The 16,622-nt window shown below is 39.4% G+C and overlaps 2 protein-coding genes across 9 annotated transcripts in view; one reads left to right on the top strand and one right to left on the bottom strand.

Moving 5' to 3' along the window:
- Positions 1–7,825, top strand: part of MAPK9 (mitogen-activated protein kinase 9) — a 31,272-nt gene extending 23,447 nt beyond the window's left edge. For 7 of the 8 annotated variants that reach the window (XM_052816143.1, XM_052816146.1, XM_052816142.1 and 4 more), the window contains one exon: positions 656–7,825. In XM_052816143.1, the coding sequence (XP_052672103.1) occupies positions 656–798 (143 nt within the window). In that variant the 3' untranslated portion in view covers positions 799–7,825. Of the gene's footprint in view, positions 1–650 lie in introns of all 8 variants that reach the window. The other variant, XM_052816145.1, reaches the window with a different exon arrangement.
- A 1,708-nt stretch (positions 7,826–9,533) lies between these two features.
- Positions 9,534–12,826, bottom strand: LOC128154910 (rho GTPase-activating protein 24-like). Its single transcript, XM_052816151.1, has 2 exons — positions 11,865–12,826; positions 9,534–10,660 (listed from the first exon to the last, which is right to left on the bottom strand). Exons 1-2 carry the CDS (start codon positions 12,116–12,118, stop codon positions 10,453–10,455), a joined length of 462 nt encoding a protein of 153 aa, XP_052672111.1. The 5' UTR covers positions 12,119–12,826; the 3' UTR covers positions 9,534–10,452.
- Positions 12,827–16,622: the final 3,796 nt, after the last annotated feature.

Raw genomic sequence — 16,622 nt, 5'->3', positions numbered from 1 at the left:
TTCTGATCTGCCTTTGGAGATCAATGTGCAGTAGTTTTTCATTGTTATGAAGTAAGCTGTAGAAAAACTTAAGAAGTCTTGTGTGTCCAACAGCCTGAGCTGCCTTCTCCCCAAAGGGCTCAGTCATCAAATGAAATAATTGATACCGTGGTACATCACCTGCTGCATAGATACCTTTTTATGCTGAATGCTTACCCTGTGGCTTTACATGAATGAGTCCCTTTCACGCAGGGTTAAACATCGTTAGGGCTTATTTAAAGCAGTTAATAGTGCAAAGTATTTATGCCCATGATTGAATCCTTGATGTTTGCTGCTGTTCTCTTGGTTCAGTCCTTGGAATATTGTACTGTCTTTTATTAACTGTATCTATTAGATTTCTTGATACTCAGGTCACTATTCACACCATACATTGCGCTCCCCCCCCCCCCCCCCCCCCCCCCGAGAGGGATTAAAATAAAAATCTCTTCTCTTAATGTTCACATTAGGTTTTGAGTGCTAGGGAACTTAGTGCTTGCTTTTCTACTGTTTTATTAATTTCTTTATTTTCTAAGGATTTCTGTGGGGAGAGTGATGCTCAGAGCCTAGAAGTGTGGTTATTTGTACCTGCAATATTGTCTTGCCTCAGATTTTATTATGTTTGGTTTACTTAGCACAGATGCAGCAGTGAATAGCAACACGAGTCCTTCCCAGTCATCATCTATCAATGACATTTCATCCATGTCAACAGAGCAAACATTGGCCTCAGATACAGACAGCAGCCTCGATGCCTTGACAGGACCCCTTGAAGGATGTCGATGATCAGCCAGGATTGCAGACTTGACTTTGGAAAAGAACTCTTGCTTCCATTGGGCCTGAATTGCTTGTAAGTTAATGGAACCAAGTAGAAAAACTCCATGTTCTGCATGTTGTGCTAAAGTAATGCCTGTTTTTTTTACTCAGTTGTTATGAAATTGCCTGCTTAATGTTGTAGAATGAAAGCAAATCAATGTCTAAAGAAAAAAAACCTTAAATTTAGACACTATTATAGGCTTTTGTTTGTTTCAGCCTATTTCAGGTGAGCAGTTATAATAGACTTCTGGCCAATAACTCCTCTTAAGTGGGTTCATGAATCTTCAGTCCCAACTGGCAGGCTTCTGTGACACAATGGTTGTTTACATTTTAGTACAGTATTGCTCGTTAGTAGGTTTTTTGAATGTATAGTCTCTATGAAGTTTGTTTTAATGTCTGACTCTGGCAGTTTGCTTTATTTAATGACTGGAGTGTTGTATGTAAGTGTGAACTCACACATTGAACGCTCTCAGGACTATGTTTAAAGGGCAGTTATTCTTCCACATAGCACTTTTTTTTTTTATTGAGCCCTTTCTGTCTTCACTTTCCAACAATTCTGTATCTTCTTGTAGAAGAGAGAAACGTGAAGTTTAAAGAACAGAGCCATTGCTTTGTATTTCACCTATGAGTATGTGTCTCTAACTTTTTTCATTTTTTTAAATGTGGATGGAAGGTACAGTGGCTTAATTAAATCTTAAGGAAGGATGAGTGACTTATCTGTGAAGCAATGCCTGTTTAGAAGGGGAGAGAGTGCTAAAATGTTCTGTGTTTTCTAGCTTGTGATACTGGTCCTTTAACAAAAAAAAACAGAAAAGGAAATTATATCTGTGCTCTTCATTCACTGCAAACTCTGATAAAAGGACAGGTGAATTGGAGAGACTTGCAGCCTCAAAAAGAGGTGCATAAAGGTTTTCCTTTTTTTTTTTATGGGTCCATTTTTTCTAGCGAGTAATTAAAGAAATAAAAATACAGTAGTTTTGAGTCACTTGTAAATTAAGTATTTAGTTAACAGAGCTTAGCTCTATTCTCGCCTTAGGAAAACCTATCCATTTGTATTGGGGAAGGAAAACATATTTAATACATATTTTCTAAATACGGTGTCAGAGAAGAGGAGGAGATTATTTGCTGTTTCAATACAGGCTTATCAATACAGTTTTCAGAATCAGGTAATACAAACATTGCCTGTTACATTGCGCAATATGTTGAATGGAAAATGCGTTTGCAGTAGAGTAGGGCTTAAATTGCTTTATACTACATGCTTGTGAATTTGTGCACATTCACTTTGGAGTGCACAGGTGTGAAGTTTTGCTAAAGGATCTTGTGTGTGCATGCGTGTGAGATTAAACTATATAACTATAAGAGTAATAGAGATGTACAAGATGAGGTAAAACACCACTTTCTTAAAGGCACTATATTTAGCTGTTGATCCAGATACTCTTGACTTGAATATATAAATAGAACTTATATACTGGCCCAGCCAGCCACTGCATTACTGACATATATCTCTTGTAAAAGAAAATTGTCTGTTGTTTCTGACCTTACAATTTGAAAAGCACCAATTTATCTTTGTGCAAACATTGTTTTTATATGAAAATTATACCCCTTCTTAATAGTTTAATTTGCTGTAGCAAAAAATATTAAGGTTCTACTGTCCCAGAAGGTTAAAAAAAATTAAAAATTAACAAAATAGTTAATATGATTTTAACTTCAGAATTGTTACCTGGAATCTTGGATTTTTAAAATTCTGTTAAATTGAATTGCAGGATATTGGGGCTTGGGTTATTTCTTGTTGTTTGGTTTTAAACCTACAGATACCTTAGTTTATCCTTGGATACTGATGTTATATGTGAAATACTTCTAGTGCATTTTTGTCACTGGAAAAAACATTTTAAAATACCTGTTAACCATATAGCAGAACAGTACAGGTTGCTGTTCTTTTGCATTTTTTTTAATCCTTGTTATTTGTGTAAGTTAAAATTACTGAAGACACCTATTCAAAATGAACATTAGTGATTCACTATGGAAGTAATATACTGGAATTAATTTTTCAATATTTTTATCTTTTTCAATGGAAGTTGCACTGTGCTATGTTCATTTTAACAGTTACTGCTTTAGAAGACAACGCAACAAAGATGGGGGGTTTTTTCCATGTGTTTTGGGTATTTGCAGAGTTGAATTTTTCCTATTGGTCTTGGGCTGCTCAGAGCAACATGGAGTTGGACCAGATGACCTCCAGGTCTCTTCCAACCTAAATTATTCTGTGATTCAGATTGTCTTTAATGTTTTTTAGCACAACTGCCCTATCTCCATGATTTGAACTAGTATCTGACCTTTTCCTAGTACATACTGTTAGCTTGAATATGTACTCTTGGAACAAAAAACCCCCTGAATTTAACTGTGTTTATTTGTAAGTCTTGTAGGAAAAGCTGTCTCATACCTTATTTTTTTTAATGTTGTCTTGCTATGGCATACATTGAAGCTTCAAAATTTTACAGAAATATTACTGCCTTTGGAGCATGCATGAAATGCCTGTGAATATTGTGGATTTTGATTCCAGTATAATTCAAAACCAAATTGCTAATAACCTGAATGAACATCGATCTCAAGAAGGCACATAGGCAGATTATATTCAGAAAAACACGTGCAGAATAGATGCATGCTAAAGTTCCCATGCTATTTCAGTGTGCACATACAGAATATAAATGCACTGCATGCAGATTATATACATATAGTTGTATTCCTGACTGCAGATTAAGTTCAGTGCCACGTTTGTGAAATGGTCGTCAATGCTGTGAGAACCTCATCACTGATGGAAAACAAAATGCACATGTAACTTGACAGGGGTTTAAAAGTTTAGAGAGTTTTGTGTGCAATATAATCACTTTTATTCCTAATACTAAAATCATGTATGTAAAGCGATGCAATTGACCATTTTTTTGCACTTTTGCATTTATAAATATTTATATGTATTTAAAGATTAAGAATATGTGAGTGTGTGTATACATATATATATTAAGAAACCTGCTCAGTTTTGTAAACATGAATGTTACTTTTCTTTGAGAGACTTTGTATAGTGTTAACACTACTGCAGTATACATAAACAATTTATGAAATATGACTAAAAATAAGTGGTGGTCAACATAGATACAATCTGTAATCTTAACTGCTCACCTGAAAAAAAGAGGGATCTATGGCTATCAATCAGATCATTTACTAGAAACATTATGTTAAATATATGAACACTGAGTAGCTGAATGGCATTGCAGAAATGGAGTATGTTTCAAACAGTTCATTTCATCTGTGCTCATATCATTTTTCCTCAAAAAAAAAAAAAAAAAACGAACCCAACCACCCTTAGAAAGAGAAGCTTGGTGTTTTTTGAAAGTCTGGATAAGCAGCCTGTAAGTGTGCTTTGGGGAAATACTGTGATATGACAAGTCTAGGTTTTTTATTGAAAGAGACAAGAAATGAATGTCAAAATTAAGGCTTTGTCTGCATGGATCATACAAAATAAACTAGTCTAATGACTGGAAACTAGTGTTTGCAAACAGCCTTTGAAGTTTTGTAATGTTTTGGGTAAGGGTTTGCATTTCTTTGTCAAAATAATGAAAATTAAACTCAACCTTAACTAGAAATTAACTAGTTGGTTGGTAAGTTTCAAAACTGTTAGGAACCAGAGGGCTCTTGATGTTTTCTTTGTCTGTTTTAAGTCCTAACAGAGCATATGTGTTTATTCAAAATTAATTAAAAAAAAAAAAAAAGTGATTCCATATGTTTAATTTTTTTTTTCCAGAAGGAAGGATCTTAAATACTAAATTGGTTTCCTTTTTAGATCTGACTGTATTTGGCTTATAATTTTAATTTTATGAGTGAAGTAGGATCTAGACATTCAAAATACAGCTTACACACCGTGTCTCCAAGAACTGAGTGAATGACCCTTCTTTTGGCAGAAGTGCAGTCCTCTGGTTTGGTGTGTGCTGGAAGTTCAGATGTTAAAGTGCAGACAAATCTTTACTGAACATAATGCTGTTTTGGAGTATGGGTTCAGTCTTGCAGCAATACAGTTTGTGTGGAGTGTTTCATTTGAATTGTGACACTTGAAATGGAAGTACTTTAAGCGTGGTGGGGGGTAAATGCTGAACAGCCTTTGTCTGTATATTCTACATATGTCATATGGATTCTATCAGGGCTTGATGCTAAACTTAGTGATACCATATACTGGGAACCAAATTCTTTCCTGGGTTGTGTATTGTATAATTCCTGCTCAAAACTGGTTTTGATCCAGGGACACCTGCACCCAGATGCAGAATTTGGACTTGAGTTCCTATAGATGAATCTAGCGATTTCTTTGCTTTTCCAGAGTGTCTTTGATTATTTTTTTTAACATGTTGAAATATGACAGAAAAAGTGTATTCTGGCTCATTATTTTACATGTATTTTAGGTTGTCTATTAAAGGAGTGATAGTGATGTTCTAAAAACTTATTACACAACTTATCAAATCAGTTTTATTTTTTGCCCGCTCTGCATGCTAAAAAAGTCCGGAGCTAAACTAATGTTTTAAGTAAACCATCTTTTCTCATATTAGTGTTGGAGGAAAGTGGAGAGATAACCATTGTTTCTGTTTGTGTTCTATAAAATGACTTATTTTTGTAGCTAAAATTTTAGTTGTTGGATTTCAATCCCACAGTATTGCTTTGTGGATATAAATTTACCCGGGTCCGCTATTTCAAACAGTATGTGTATAACAAGTCCAGTATAAACCTAAACCAATAAAATGCATTGTTCTGCAATTTGTTACTGAAAATATCGCAAATTATTTTGGTCCAAGAATTCAAAACAAAATAGAGAAAATACATTTAACTAAGTTTTTATTCCTTGATGCTGCTGCTTATTTTTTGAAAAGGTGCTTGCAGTTTTGCACAAAAGAAATCAACTTTATTAATTGCTGGGTTTGAAGCACTTTAGGATTCTTCTAAATACAACCAGTATATGGTGTAAAAAGGAATGACATAAAATGTTTAATATGTTTAAATTTTGGTTGCAATCTTTGCTATTCTGATAGATTTGATCAGCCTGTTCCTTTAAATATAAACCTGTTTTCAGAGATTTCAAATTAGAATTTTTTTTTTAATGGGCTGAAATTTAACACGTAAGAGATCATTTGAGAAACATCTTGTACTCAAATGCCTGTAGGGTGACTTGAATAGCAATGTGACTACCTAGCCATCTATTATATAAAGATACAGCGATGTTTGTTCCTATAGCAAGGTCAGCTAGCTATGAGCACTAGGATTCTTGTTTAAGAAAAAAAAACTTTTTATTAAGTTTTGGCTATGCATCATAAGGTAGTTGTATATGCTGTGGCAAGGCCAGAACATCTGCTTATTGGGACTCCTCTGCAATAGATGCTCTATGAATACCACAGGAAGACAGTGTCCCTGCTCTAAAATATTAGTCCGAAACCCTGATACTTTCTAGGGTGTACTTAAGCAAGTACACATGTATTTGTTTCCCAGGCTAGGTCTGTAGTTCAGCACACCATAGTTTCTTAGGATAACAAAAGCAGAAGAGAAAGTAATAGGGTAAGAACAACATTTTATGTTCACTACCTGCAACAGTAGTAATTTTTGTTACTGATAACAAAGCTAATTTAATACCCGTGAGCATATGCTATTGTATTGTCTTCTAATGGGGAAAAACTTTTTTGAGAAACCAAGTGTGTCACTAGCTTTTCTATGAATTCAGATGCTTAAATTGGTGCTAATTTTTTAAAAGAAAATGTAACAGATGGTTAGCAGTGTATTTGTCTGTTTTTGATACCTATATTTTCTTAAATGGTGGCAAGCCAAACTTTATAAAATTACTAATGTGCATTTTCAGCTGCATCAGATTCCCAGATTTTCCTGAAGTTAAAATGTTTAAACTTTCATGGTAGTTACAGCTTCTTTGGAGCTATTGCTTTCAGGTGTCTTATACACTAATAAAATGAACACAGTTAGGAAAGATAGCAATACATAACTATCCCTTTCTTTAAATTACATGACATGTTGGGTTCCCCAGGTGGTTTTAGCAGTTTAGTGTAATCAAGATACCTAATTAAGAGAAACCACAGATAACCTGTGTGCAGTTAACTCAGTACAGTGAAGCCTTACCAGGTCATTAAGGTAATTTATAAAGATTATACAAATGTTCTTCTATTTTAAAGAGGGAATAACAAATAGAAATAACTAACTGTTTTCGTACAAATTCAAATGTTAATTCCAGAGAATATATTCTATAGTGTACTCCAGAACACATGCTATTAAGGAGTATAATAGGCTCCTTGAGTGATTTGTTATGAAATCCAGTTTTATCTAATGACTCAAAATAACCCCCCTCCAAAAATTAGTTTTTTGAAATGCCGTTAGGTTTTAACTCCCTTCAGAATGCTTTGTATGTCTTGTTTTGGCCCTCTTTCCCACCTTCTGTTTACCAAACGTCACAAAAAGTAGCATCAAGCCCTATCACTTGTTACAGTGTTCTGATTTTATGGCCTTAATATTAGTTATAGTATGGTATATAATTTCAGAAGGAAGATGTGCTTTGAAGTCTAATTATACAGATACATGTGGCCTCTTCTGCCTATGAAATTAGGCTTTGATTGTCATATCTCATTTTTGATGCTTGTGCAATAGGAACATGTTCCTTTCAATGCAGTGGCTATTTTGTCTGATGCTGGACTTTGTTTTCAGGATGACTAGAAAGTTTTCTGGGTTTTGTTTGTTTTGTTTTGTTGGTTTGTTTTTTTTTTTTTATGGACAGTAGTCATGCTTCCTTGTTTTTTGGATTGATTTTCTTTAAGGAAACTAGAATTTCATAAGGAAAACTGTCAATAATTATTTCTGAAGTTCTAGTTAAAGCCTTGTTCTGAAGCTTTGGGGGTTTTTTCCTCCAAAAACCTTATCGTAAAACAGTACTAAAGCCACTGTAAAATTACAAATAAATATGTATACTTAAGAGATTTGAGCAGTTTGTCTTATTTACTGTAGCAATGGTTTTTTTTTTTGATTCTTTCTGTGTTGAAGTAGAATGTTTTATGTAACCGAAATGATGTATGCTCTTTATCTTAAAACATAAAGTTTCAGTTATTGCTTTAGCTTCCAGTTAACCAAAAAAGTAAGTGTTGGTATGAAAAATGAATGAAGAACAGCTTTAAGAGATTGGTTGGAGCTGCTTTCTCCTGCTCAGCTGGAACATTTTGGCACATTAACAGCACTTGGTTTTACTGCCAAGTGTATTTTGGTTTTTTGGTTTTTGTTTTTTTTTTTAAATTGCAGAAGCTTGCCTGGTAATACTGACAGATCTGTATTTCCATCCATGTGCTTAAACAGTATCATAATCAGATTGTCAGACTTACTTGCAAGTTTCAGATAAGCTACTGGCTATATACATGTGTGTATATATATGTACATACATAAAATGACTTTGGAAGAATTTTCTCTTCACCTTGTACCCAAACAGTGTTGTGTTTCATTTTGTTCTTACTGAACAAGACAGAGGTACAGCTAGCTTGAAAAAATAGTTCCATTGTACTTATTTTGAGGAAAAGGTAAGTATTCTTGCAAAGAGAGTGATGAGGTTTCCAGGCACTTTGCAAAGCTGTCTGCTCTAACTCTGGGGAAGATGAAATAAAACTTAACTGCTACTTTATCTAGTTGCTTTTCATGGAGGTTTTCTAATATTAGATGAAGGATTGACATAGCTGCCTTTCTAGATACATGGCTAGGGCTCTCAGCCACACTGTGGCATTGTAAAAGCTTCCCCTATGACAGTCTGAAATAATTTTTACAGCAACATTGCTATTTCTTGTGGAGAACTTGAAGTTTTATCTCTTCTCTACAGGGCATTGCAACAGAGTATCTGGATAAAGCAGGGGTGCCCAGCAGATCCCAAACCTCCCCTGTATTTGATGATAGAATGTTTTTCAGGTTGCCTCTTCAGCTACAGAGGAAGATCAAATTCATTAAATAGAGAACAAAAAAACCCAATGAAGCAGGACGATGATGTGCATGCAGTACATTCCTTGCCTTACGCCATACTTTTTCTTTATATCTCCTGCAAGTTCTTGAAGTTGGCAGGATAGTTCTAGAAAGGTAAGGAGGGAGGGGAACTGATTAAACAAGACCCAAATAATTTTTGAGGAAAGTGGGACTTCAGAAGTTGTTTTTTTCATAGTAATGAGGTCTCAGAAGATGGGGGGGGGGGGGGGGAGAAGTGGAAAAAAGAAGAATGTAAGTGCATAGAATTCAAATTAAAAAAACTGCTCAGTTCACAATTACTTGGTGTGAAGGTAAGGTGGCAAAGAAACAAGTTACGGTTCAATGATGCACTTGTGGAGACCAGGCAATGTATGGAAGGGGTTGGCCAGCATGCACTTATGAATAAAAGGGCCTGCAGCATTGCCCTGGGCATGCAATAGGGCAGGTTTGCTTCACTCCATGAGCCTTGTGGGATAAGACTCTGGGTTTTTTGATTGACCCGTATTTGATCTTAAAAGAAGCTGCTCGCTCATCTCCAGGGAAGAAGAAAAACATCTGTGCAGTTTCTGCTTACACATTGTAAGCTGCTTTAGTGAGATACTGAGTTATCAAGTAGATGGGCACTCTTAAATTTAGTCTTGCTGAAGAGCAAATAATGAAACACATGTTTTTCTCATAAAGTATAATTTTAAATTCAGTACAGGTTTAAGTATACAGATGCCATTGTTAAAATTCTTCTGCAGTGGGTTAAAAGAACAGCAATTATTTTCTTGATATTTAACTGTATATGTGTCATTAATGCTGGTATCAAAACAGTTAACACATTTCTCATGTGGAGAGAAGTAGCTCTGATGAGATGTGAGTGAGGGAGTCTACCAGTGACTGTCTTAAGAATAATGTGTTCATATGGGAGTCCTGTACGGAGGCTAATTATAATCCAGAGGAGCAAATGGCTTTGGAAGAGACCTCTTCCTTCTCCATGAATGCATATCCCTTCAGTAAGAGGACAGGAACTGCACAACGGCTCTGGATCCCAGGCACAGGGCTATGTAAGAGTGCTGATGGGAACTACAGGGAGGTGCAAGTGTGTTGTCTCATTTTTTTTCCTCTGTATTTGTCTCTACCTGAAACAGCTGACTTTGGGATGCAGGTATGAGCTCAGCACTCTAAAGACCATGCAATAATAGCTGTGTGACTTCTGGGGTGGCTGGTAAAACGCACTCCAGCAAGCATGGCATCCCTTCATTAAAAACACTTGGCCACTTAAGCATTTAGTGCATCAGTACAAGACTCAAGGCTAGCCAAAAAACACCAGGGTGCTTCCCCAGCACACTGCATAGGCTGGCTTGGGAGTTGGTAGTGCAGTGTGTCTGAAAGATTTTTCCAGTGGTAAGAGAAAGCATCCCTGGCATAGCAGGGTGGTGCAGAGCTCCTGGAGTTCAGGGATCCCAAAGTGTTTGTAGCAACTGCTCACTTTATAATTGACAGCCTAGTTTTTACTGTTGGGTTTCTTATTTCACCTCTGAAATGGGAGTATGTGCTGAAATCAGGATGTGGCCTTTCTCTCTCCTACAGTTTAGCTCAATTTGAAACTGAACAAGCTGTTTATTTCCATCTGTTAATTTCCCCGAAGGTTTCAAAAAACTCTTCCATTTCTTTTTGGAGCATTTCATTTCTTCTCTCTGCATCTTCCTTTGCTCTCTCTGCATTTTGCATTTTCATCTCCACAAGATTGTACCGCTTACGCTGCTGTCCCAGTTTTGAATGCATACCCTTAATCTCTGACTGCAGCTCTCTGTTCCGCTGCTCCAGGCTGTTGGAAAGACAGGCATCGTAAATTACAGGATTTTTTTTTCCCCTTTCTTAATGATGCTATAGGCTTTTTAAAAACTTTTTTAACATATGTTCCCATAAATACAAGTATTGTCATCCCCAATACTTTTCCAATTTATGGTGTTACATATTAAAATAAAAGCTGCAATTTTTAGTTATCCCAATTTGCAATAAATATAAATAACCATATAGCCAAAGGAGTCAGCTTTGGGGTTGGGTTTTTTTTGTAGTGGAATACTACAGTAGTCTAACAACAAATGGCAATGCAACATATTTTAGGAAACACTGAGGATTCTGCTTATATTGCAGTTCCCTTGAACTGCAAAAGAAAACATAAGCAGAATACAGCAAAGAGATTTAGAAAAAAAAAAGCTACAAACCTAGGAATAGCTTCTTTTACTAAGAAGAAATTGATGAATGCTTCAAGAAATTAAATGGATCTTCTTTTTCTTTACGCAATGTTCAAGGCAAAGTGTAATTCAACATTACCCACTTGCCATCTGTTGCAGTGATGCATGTTGAGGTATTTTATGATTTAATCAAGTAGTTAATTTGCACAATATACCTGTAACTTATAACTAATGAACAATATTGTATTTAAAATGTTCATTCCTTTTAACTACACAATAGAAAAGCAGCACTATTTGGAAAGCAGAGCCTGGAAATGTTTTTGCTTTTTTTCCTTGATAACAAGCTATGGCTTGTATGGCTAAATCTCTATTAAATTTCTAATCTGAGAAATTGGGAAAATACTTATGAACACTTTCATCTGAGTTGTTAAAATTCATGACTTGCAATTTGTAAAGAATAATGACTTACTGCTAATGCTGCCGAGAAGCCTGCACATTTTTCCCTAGAGAAAAGCTTAATATTGGATTAAGGCAAAAAAGAAAAATACACAATAGACCAGAGGCTTTTCAAGAGCTCTGCGCAACCCTGCAAAAAATCTTAGAGATGCTCTGGAGTTTCTCAAGGACCCACATGAAAATGAATTCGAATAACTCTGAATAATTGCTAACCTAATCCTGTAATGCTGGATCCTGGGTGACATTCACAGTGGTATGTGGAGGCATTGACTGCAGCAGCATCCATAGACCTTACTCACAGATAAGGATCCTGCAGTAGTTGTATACAGTAGGAAGGGATGCCTTCCCTGAAGCCTCATAGTTTTCAAAATCCGTTACCTTGCAATTTTAGATTCATACTCGGCCTTCTGTCTGGACATCAGCATCTTCAGATTTGCCAGGTGGTGCTGCGGGGAGGTTGGGTTTGCTGGCAAGTCGCCGGAGGAAGCAAAGCTGTCACTGTTGTCCACTGGGACGTGTCCGGTGTTTTCCTGATCCTGCAAAACATGACTTACAGCTGTGTTGGTTTCTTGGGAGTCTTCTGGGTGGGCAAGTCTTGTCAAATATCTTGAAGGAGGATTTTCCTCAAACATCGTTTAGCAGCGGGAGCCTGCTGAGTGTGTGCCTAGCCAGCACCACCCGTGCCCTCCGGGCGTTGTCAAAGACTCAATGCCTTTTCTGTTTTAGCGGAGACCTTGTTTTCGTGTCCGTCTCACTCTGCCTTGTCACAGGCTGTGAGAATTTTCTTCCTCCCCACAGCTGTTTGAAGCTTTTCAAATACTTGGAAATAGTCCATTTTGTTGGAGCCTGGATCTTATTTCAGGCTCCAGCTTTGCTTTTTGTACACAGCGGGTTGAGGTCTTGAGCTGCTGCGCCTGTCTGTTGCCCGCTTGCCTTTATCGTCATGGTTGGCTTATTCTCATCTCCAGGAACAACTACTGCTTTCCTACCCTCGGTCTGTTTGGTATAGTTTGTCTGACATCTGTAGGTGGCCCATTTGACAGCTGTGCACCCTTGACTAGTTTCATTCCTGGGCTGGGGAGGTGAATTCTGCAGCATAGCCCGGTCCCAGGGCTGCACAGAGGGAGCAGGGTGCCTGCTTTGCTTGTGTTCCCTGTCGCATGCATTAGAAAAGAAACGTGTTACATCTGTTTTGGCTGCACTATATCTAGTTGGTCAGGCGTGAGAAAAATTGCATGCATGTAGAATGGCTGGCTGTGCCACCTCATCTCTGGTGTATCTGCTGTGTCTGCTTCGGAGAGAGCAAATCGTAGTGGTGCAAGCGAGGGAGGCTGGTTCCTCTGGTCACGATGTTTCAAGGACAAGAAGCCGGAGGTTAAGGAAAAATAGGCCACTTGTCAGTTACATTTCAGTTCCTCTTGGAAAAACTATTTGATGTGAGTAAATATGGAGTGTTTATTTTAGCTGCCTGTTCTCACAAGAGAATCGAGCACAGTACAGAAATAACTTGATTATAAAAACGAAGAGCAAAATATGCATGCAGTTTAAATGCATATCTCAAAAATAATGGAGGTGGTTTAAAATAATCTGGAAAGTTGTTTCTTCTCCCTGCCCCCCACCTGTTCAGTCTCTTGGTACAAGAAGTGAAAATGAGCTGGTTTAAGTGATGTTGGATTTCTGTAAGTGTTTTACTGGTCTTCTATGTGAAAACCACTCCTGGTTTTCGCTCTGCACACCTGACAAGGCTGTGATGTGTTCCTTGTTGAAGTCGGGGCTGGGAGGTGTTGTGGTTTAACCCCAGCCAGCAACTAAACACCACGCAGCCGCTCACTCACTCACTCCCCCCCCACCCCCCAGTGGGATGGGGGAGAAAATTGGGAAAAGAAGCAAAACCCGTGGGTTGAGATAAGAACGGTTTAATAGAACAGAAAAGAAGAAACTAATAATGATAATGATAACACTAATAAAATGACAACAGCAATAATGAAAGGATTGGAATGTACAAATGATGCGCAGTGCAATTGCTCACCACCCGCCGACTGACACCCAGCCAGTCCCCGAGCGGCGATTCCCCGCCCCCACTTCCCCGTTCCTCTACTGGATGGGACATCCCATGGTATGGAATACCCCGTTGGCCAGTTTGGGTCAGGTGCCCTGGCTGTGTCCGGTGCCAACTTCTTGTGCCCCTCCAGCTTTCTCGCTGGCTGGGCATGAGAAGCTGAAAAATCCTTGATTTTAGTCTAAACACTACTGAGCAACAACTGAAAACATCAGTGTTATCAACATTCTTCGCATACTGAACTCAAAACATAGCACTGTACCAGCTACTAGGAAGACAGTTAACTCTATCCCAGCTGAAACCAGGACAGGAGGTTATTGAGACACTTTCCCACTTTAACCTGCACTCCCTTCAGTAGGCAGAGTCCTTAGAAATGAGCAGGCAAGTAGGTGAATATTTTGGGAATCTAAAGAAGGCCTGGGGTGAGGATTATATAACAAAAAGCACATGAGACTTTAGCCTTCTGAGGGTGAGATGCTGTACTGGAGGAAGGTGGGGAGAAATCCACTAATTTGATTTCACAGAAGTAAAATAATAAACTGATGTAAATGCCACCATCAGCACCCCTTTCTCCCCCCACAACACTGCAGTTGCTGCTAACCTAAACTTTTCCTCCAGAAAAAAGATATTCCTGGAGTATTAATGCCAGTGCTTTACATGAGTTCTGTGTCTATTAATAATCTAACAGATGGCTGTAGTTTCTGATGAATCGGATTCGGTTTCATTGATTAATCTGTCTTCTCTCCACCCCTAAGGAGAGAGGCAGCAGCTGGTGCTGACCTCCAGCTGCCATTGCACAACCGGGAGCGTCTCTGACCCCGATTCTTGCAGGCACCTCTGCTCGAAATGATTTGGGCATTGCTGCCCGTTGGGAGGCTGGTAGGGAGCAAGTCTGTCACCTCTGCTAAGTCAGGATGGAGAAGCGGGACAGCCGAGGGGTCTCCGTTTGAGAGCGGACGGACTGGGAGGAGTCTGACCTTCGTGGTCCCCTTTGGGGTTACAGTGCTGTAACAACTCCATGTGGGTGAAATTAAGCGGGATATAGGAAATTTGGAGAGCTGTGCTTAAGGCGTGTCACCTCTGGGCATGGTCACCAAGCCAATGTATTACTGGAACTGGTTTGAGTGGCTCATGTGGGAGGCCCTTTGGAGGCAGCAGGTTTTCAGGACATGGGGCAGGGAACAAGCAGCCCTTAGTCCCGTGCCTCTAACGCCAGAGCTGTGTGTTGGCACTGAGACAGCAACCAGTTCTTTCTCTTGATGCGTGACTGCTCATGGAAAGTGTAAAACCACCGCTCAGATGTGGAGCCAACTGTGTGATAAGGTGACTGGGGAAAATCACGTGAAGACATAGCATGTAGTGCTCTGCTTCGCCTTCCTTACGTGGCTTAGCACTGACTTGGCCACTTTGTTAGCTCGTGCTCCTCTGGGAGAGCTCTCTTTATTTTTGGATTTTGCTAATTACTCACCTTGACATTATCTTGGAGCTGATGTGCAAAGAGAAAACGATGATAGATGAAAGGAGTCCCCTTCCCAGCTGCCCCTCACACACGCTCACTTCTAGTGCTGTTGTGGCTTCAGAGCAACGTGAAGCACGTCAGGGCGGCCAAGAAAGATGCGGCTTCTCCGTTTTCTCCTGCAGGTCAGTGCTGGCAGTGGGACTTTATAGCAGGAAGAAAAATACTTACACCCTGGGTTAGAAGCTGACAGCTCCTCTGTGACAAGTCATTAATGTGTGAGCTGGGCTGGCAGCATCCGAGGGGAAAGATGAAGAGGAGTGAATAAAAAAATTGCACTGAAGGTTGCTGCACAGGGGCCAGCTTCATGGGTGGGATGAAGGTGAGGGAGCAATGCAGAGCGTCCCGCCACAGAAAACAGTTCATTCAGGCAGGAGATTGTCTTCTGTGTGTCCTGCAGTTGGGTTACATACCCAGGGTACAGAAGGGTTTGTGCATCTCGGATGGCTTTCTGTGGTGTATGCCAGTACTGACCACTGATTTCTCAGAAATCATATTGCTGAGATTCTTAGACAGTCCCAAAACACCTTTTTTATAGGGTGGCTGCCGAGCTCCAGGTTAGAACTCGGAGTGCATCAGAGCAGCATCAACAGGGTATGACAGCTGGAATCTCATCTACTCTGTGCTTCCTCTCCTAATTAGAACCTTGATCAGGCACAGCATCATACAGTGTTGATTTCCCCCCCCCCCCCCCCCATCCCTCTGGATTTACATTTATTCATATGCCATGTTCTCCTTTCACCTTCCCCGTGGCTTCTCGGGGAAGATTGCTTGTATTAGTTTCCTGACAATTTAAAGGTCAGCGATGAAGAGAGCTGTGTATTTGTTTGCCCTGAGGCAGAGGAAGAGCTCTGTTCCAGACTCTCAGCTTGCAGGGAGCTGGGATGTTTTGAAAAATTGTTTCTTATTTTGGACCGACTTGGGATGGAGTTTGTGCTTCTCTGCGATGACCTCTCCCTGGAGCACAGAGATGCTGCCATGTGTGGTTAAAATTTAACATGCTTGAAATAGTTCCTCCAGGCGAGCTGTGGGATTCAGCCTCCCTCAGTTCTGGTCCTGTGCCAGCTGCCTGTTTCCCTGCATCGCCTCTGAGCTCTAGAAGGGAGACCAGAGTACGCTCGCTTCGCCTTTTGTAGGGTATCATTTGCACTGCGGACAGATGAGATGCAACTGTTCCAAGAAGGATGTCAAATTGCCCGGGGATGTGCGCGTCTGAGGTTACTGCCTAGATAAAAGCTCGTAATTTCCTTTACACAAGAGCTGATGATAATTGGACTCTGGTTTTGTAAGCCAGGTTTATCAGCACTTTCTTATCTTCATCCTGGTGGTAGAGACGAGGTCAGTTAACAGCAAGGGAGAAACCAGAGTCATCTGCGTGCAGCTTGTGGGGCATCTCCTTATGCCAGCCTCAACTGTTTCGGTGTGTTAAAATGGCTCTGTGTAGTCTACCGAACAGTTGGATGAGGTAACACCTAAAAATGAGCCCTGTGCTCCTGAGTCACCCCGATCTTGATGAGCTCCTTGTGCAGTTGGGCTGGAGAAGGTGTCCTGATGTGGGGAA

This window comes from Harpia harpyja, chromosome 20, assembly GCF_026419915.1.
Source record: "Harpia harpyja isolate bHarHar1 chromosome 20, bHarHar1 primary haplotype, whole genome shotgun sequence".
Lineage (NCBI taxonomy): Eukaryota > Metazoa > Chordata > Aves > Accipitriformes > Accipitridae > Harpia > Harpia harpyja.
Note: the sequence above shows the minus strand (reverse complement) of the source record. Positions and strands in the feature narration are given on the sequence as shown.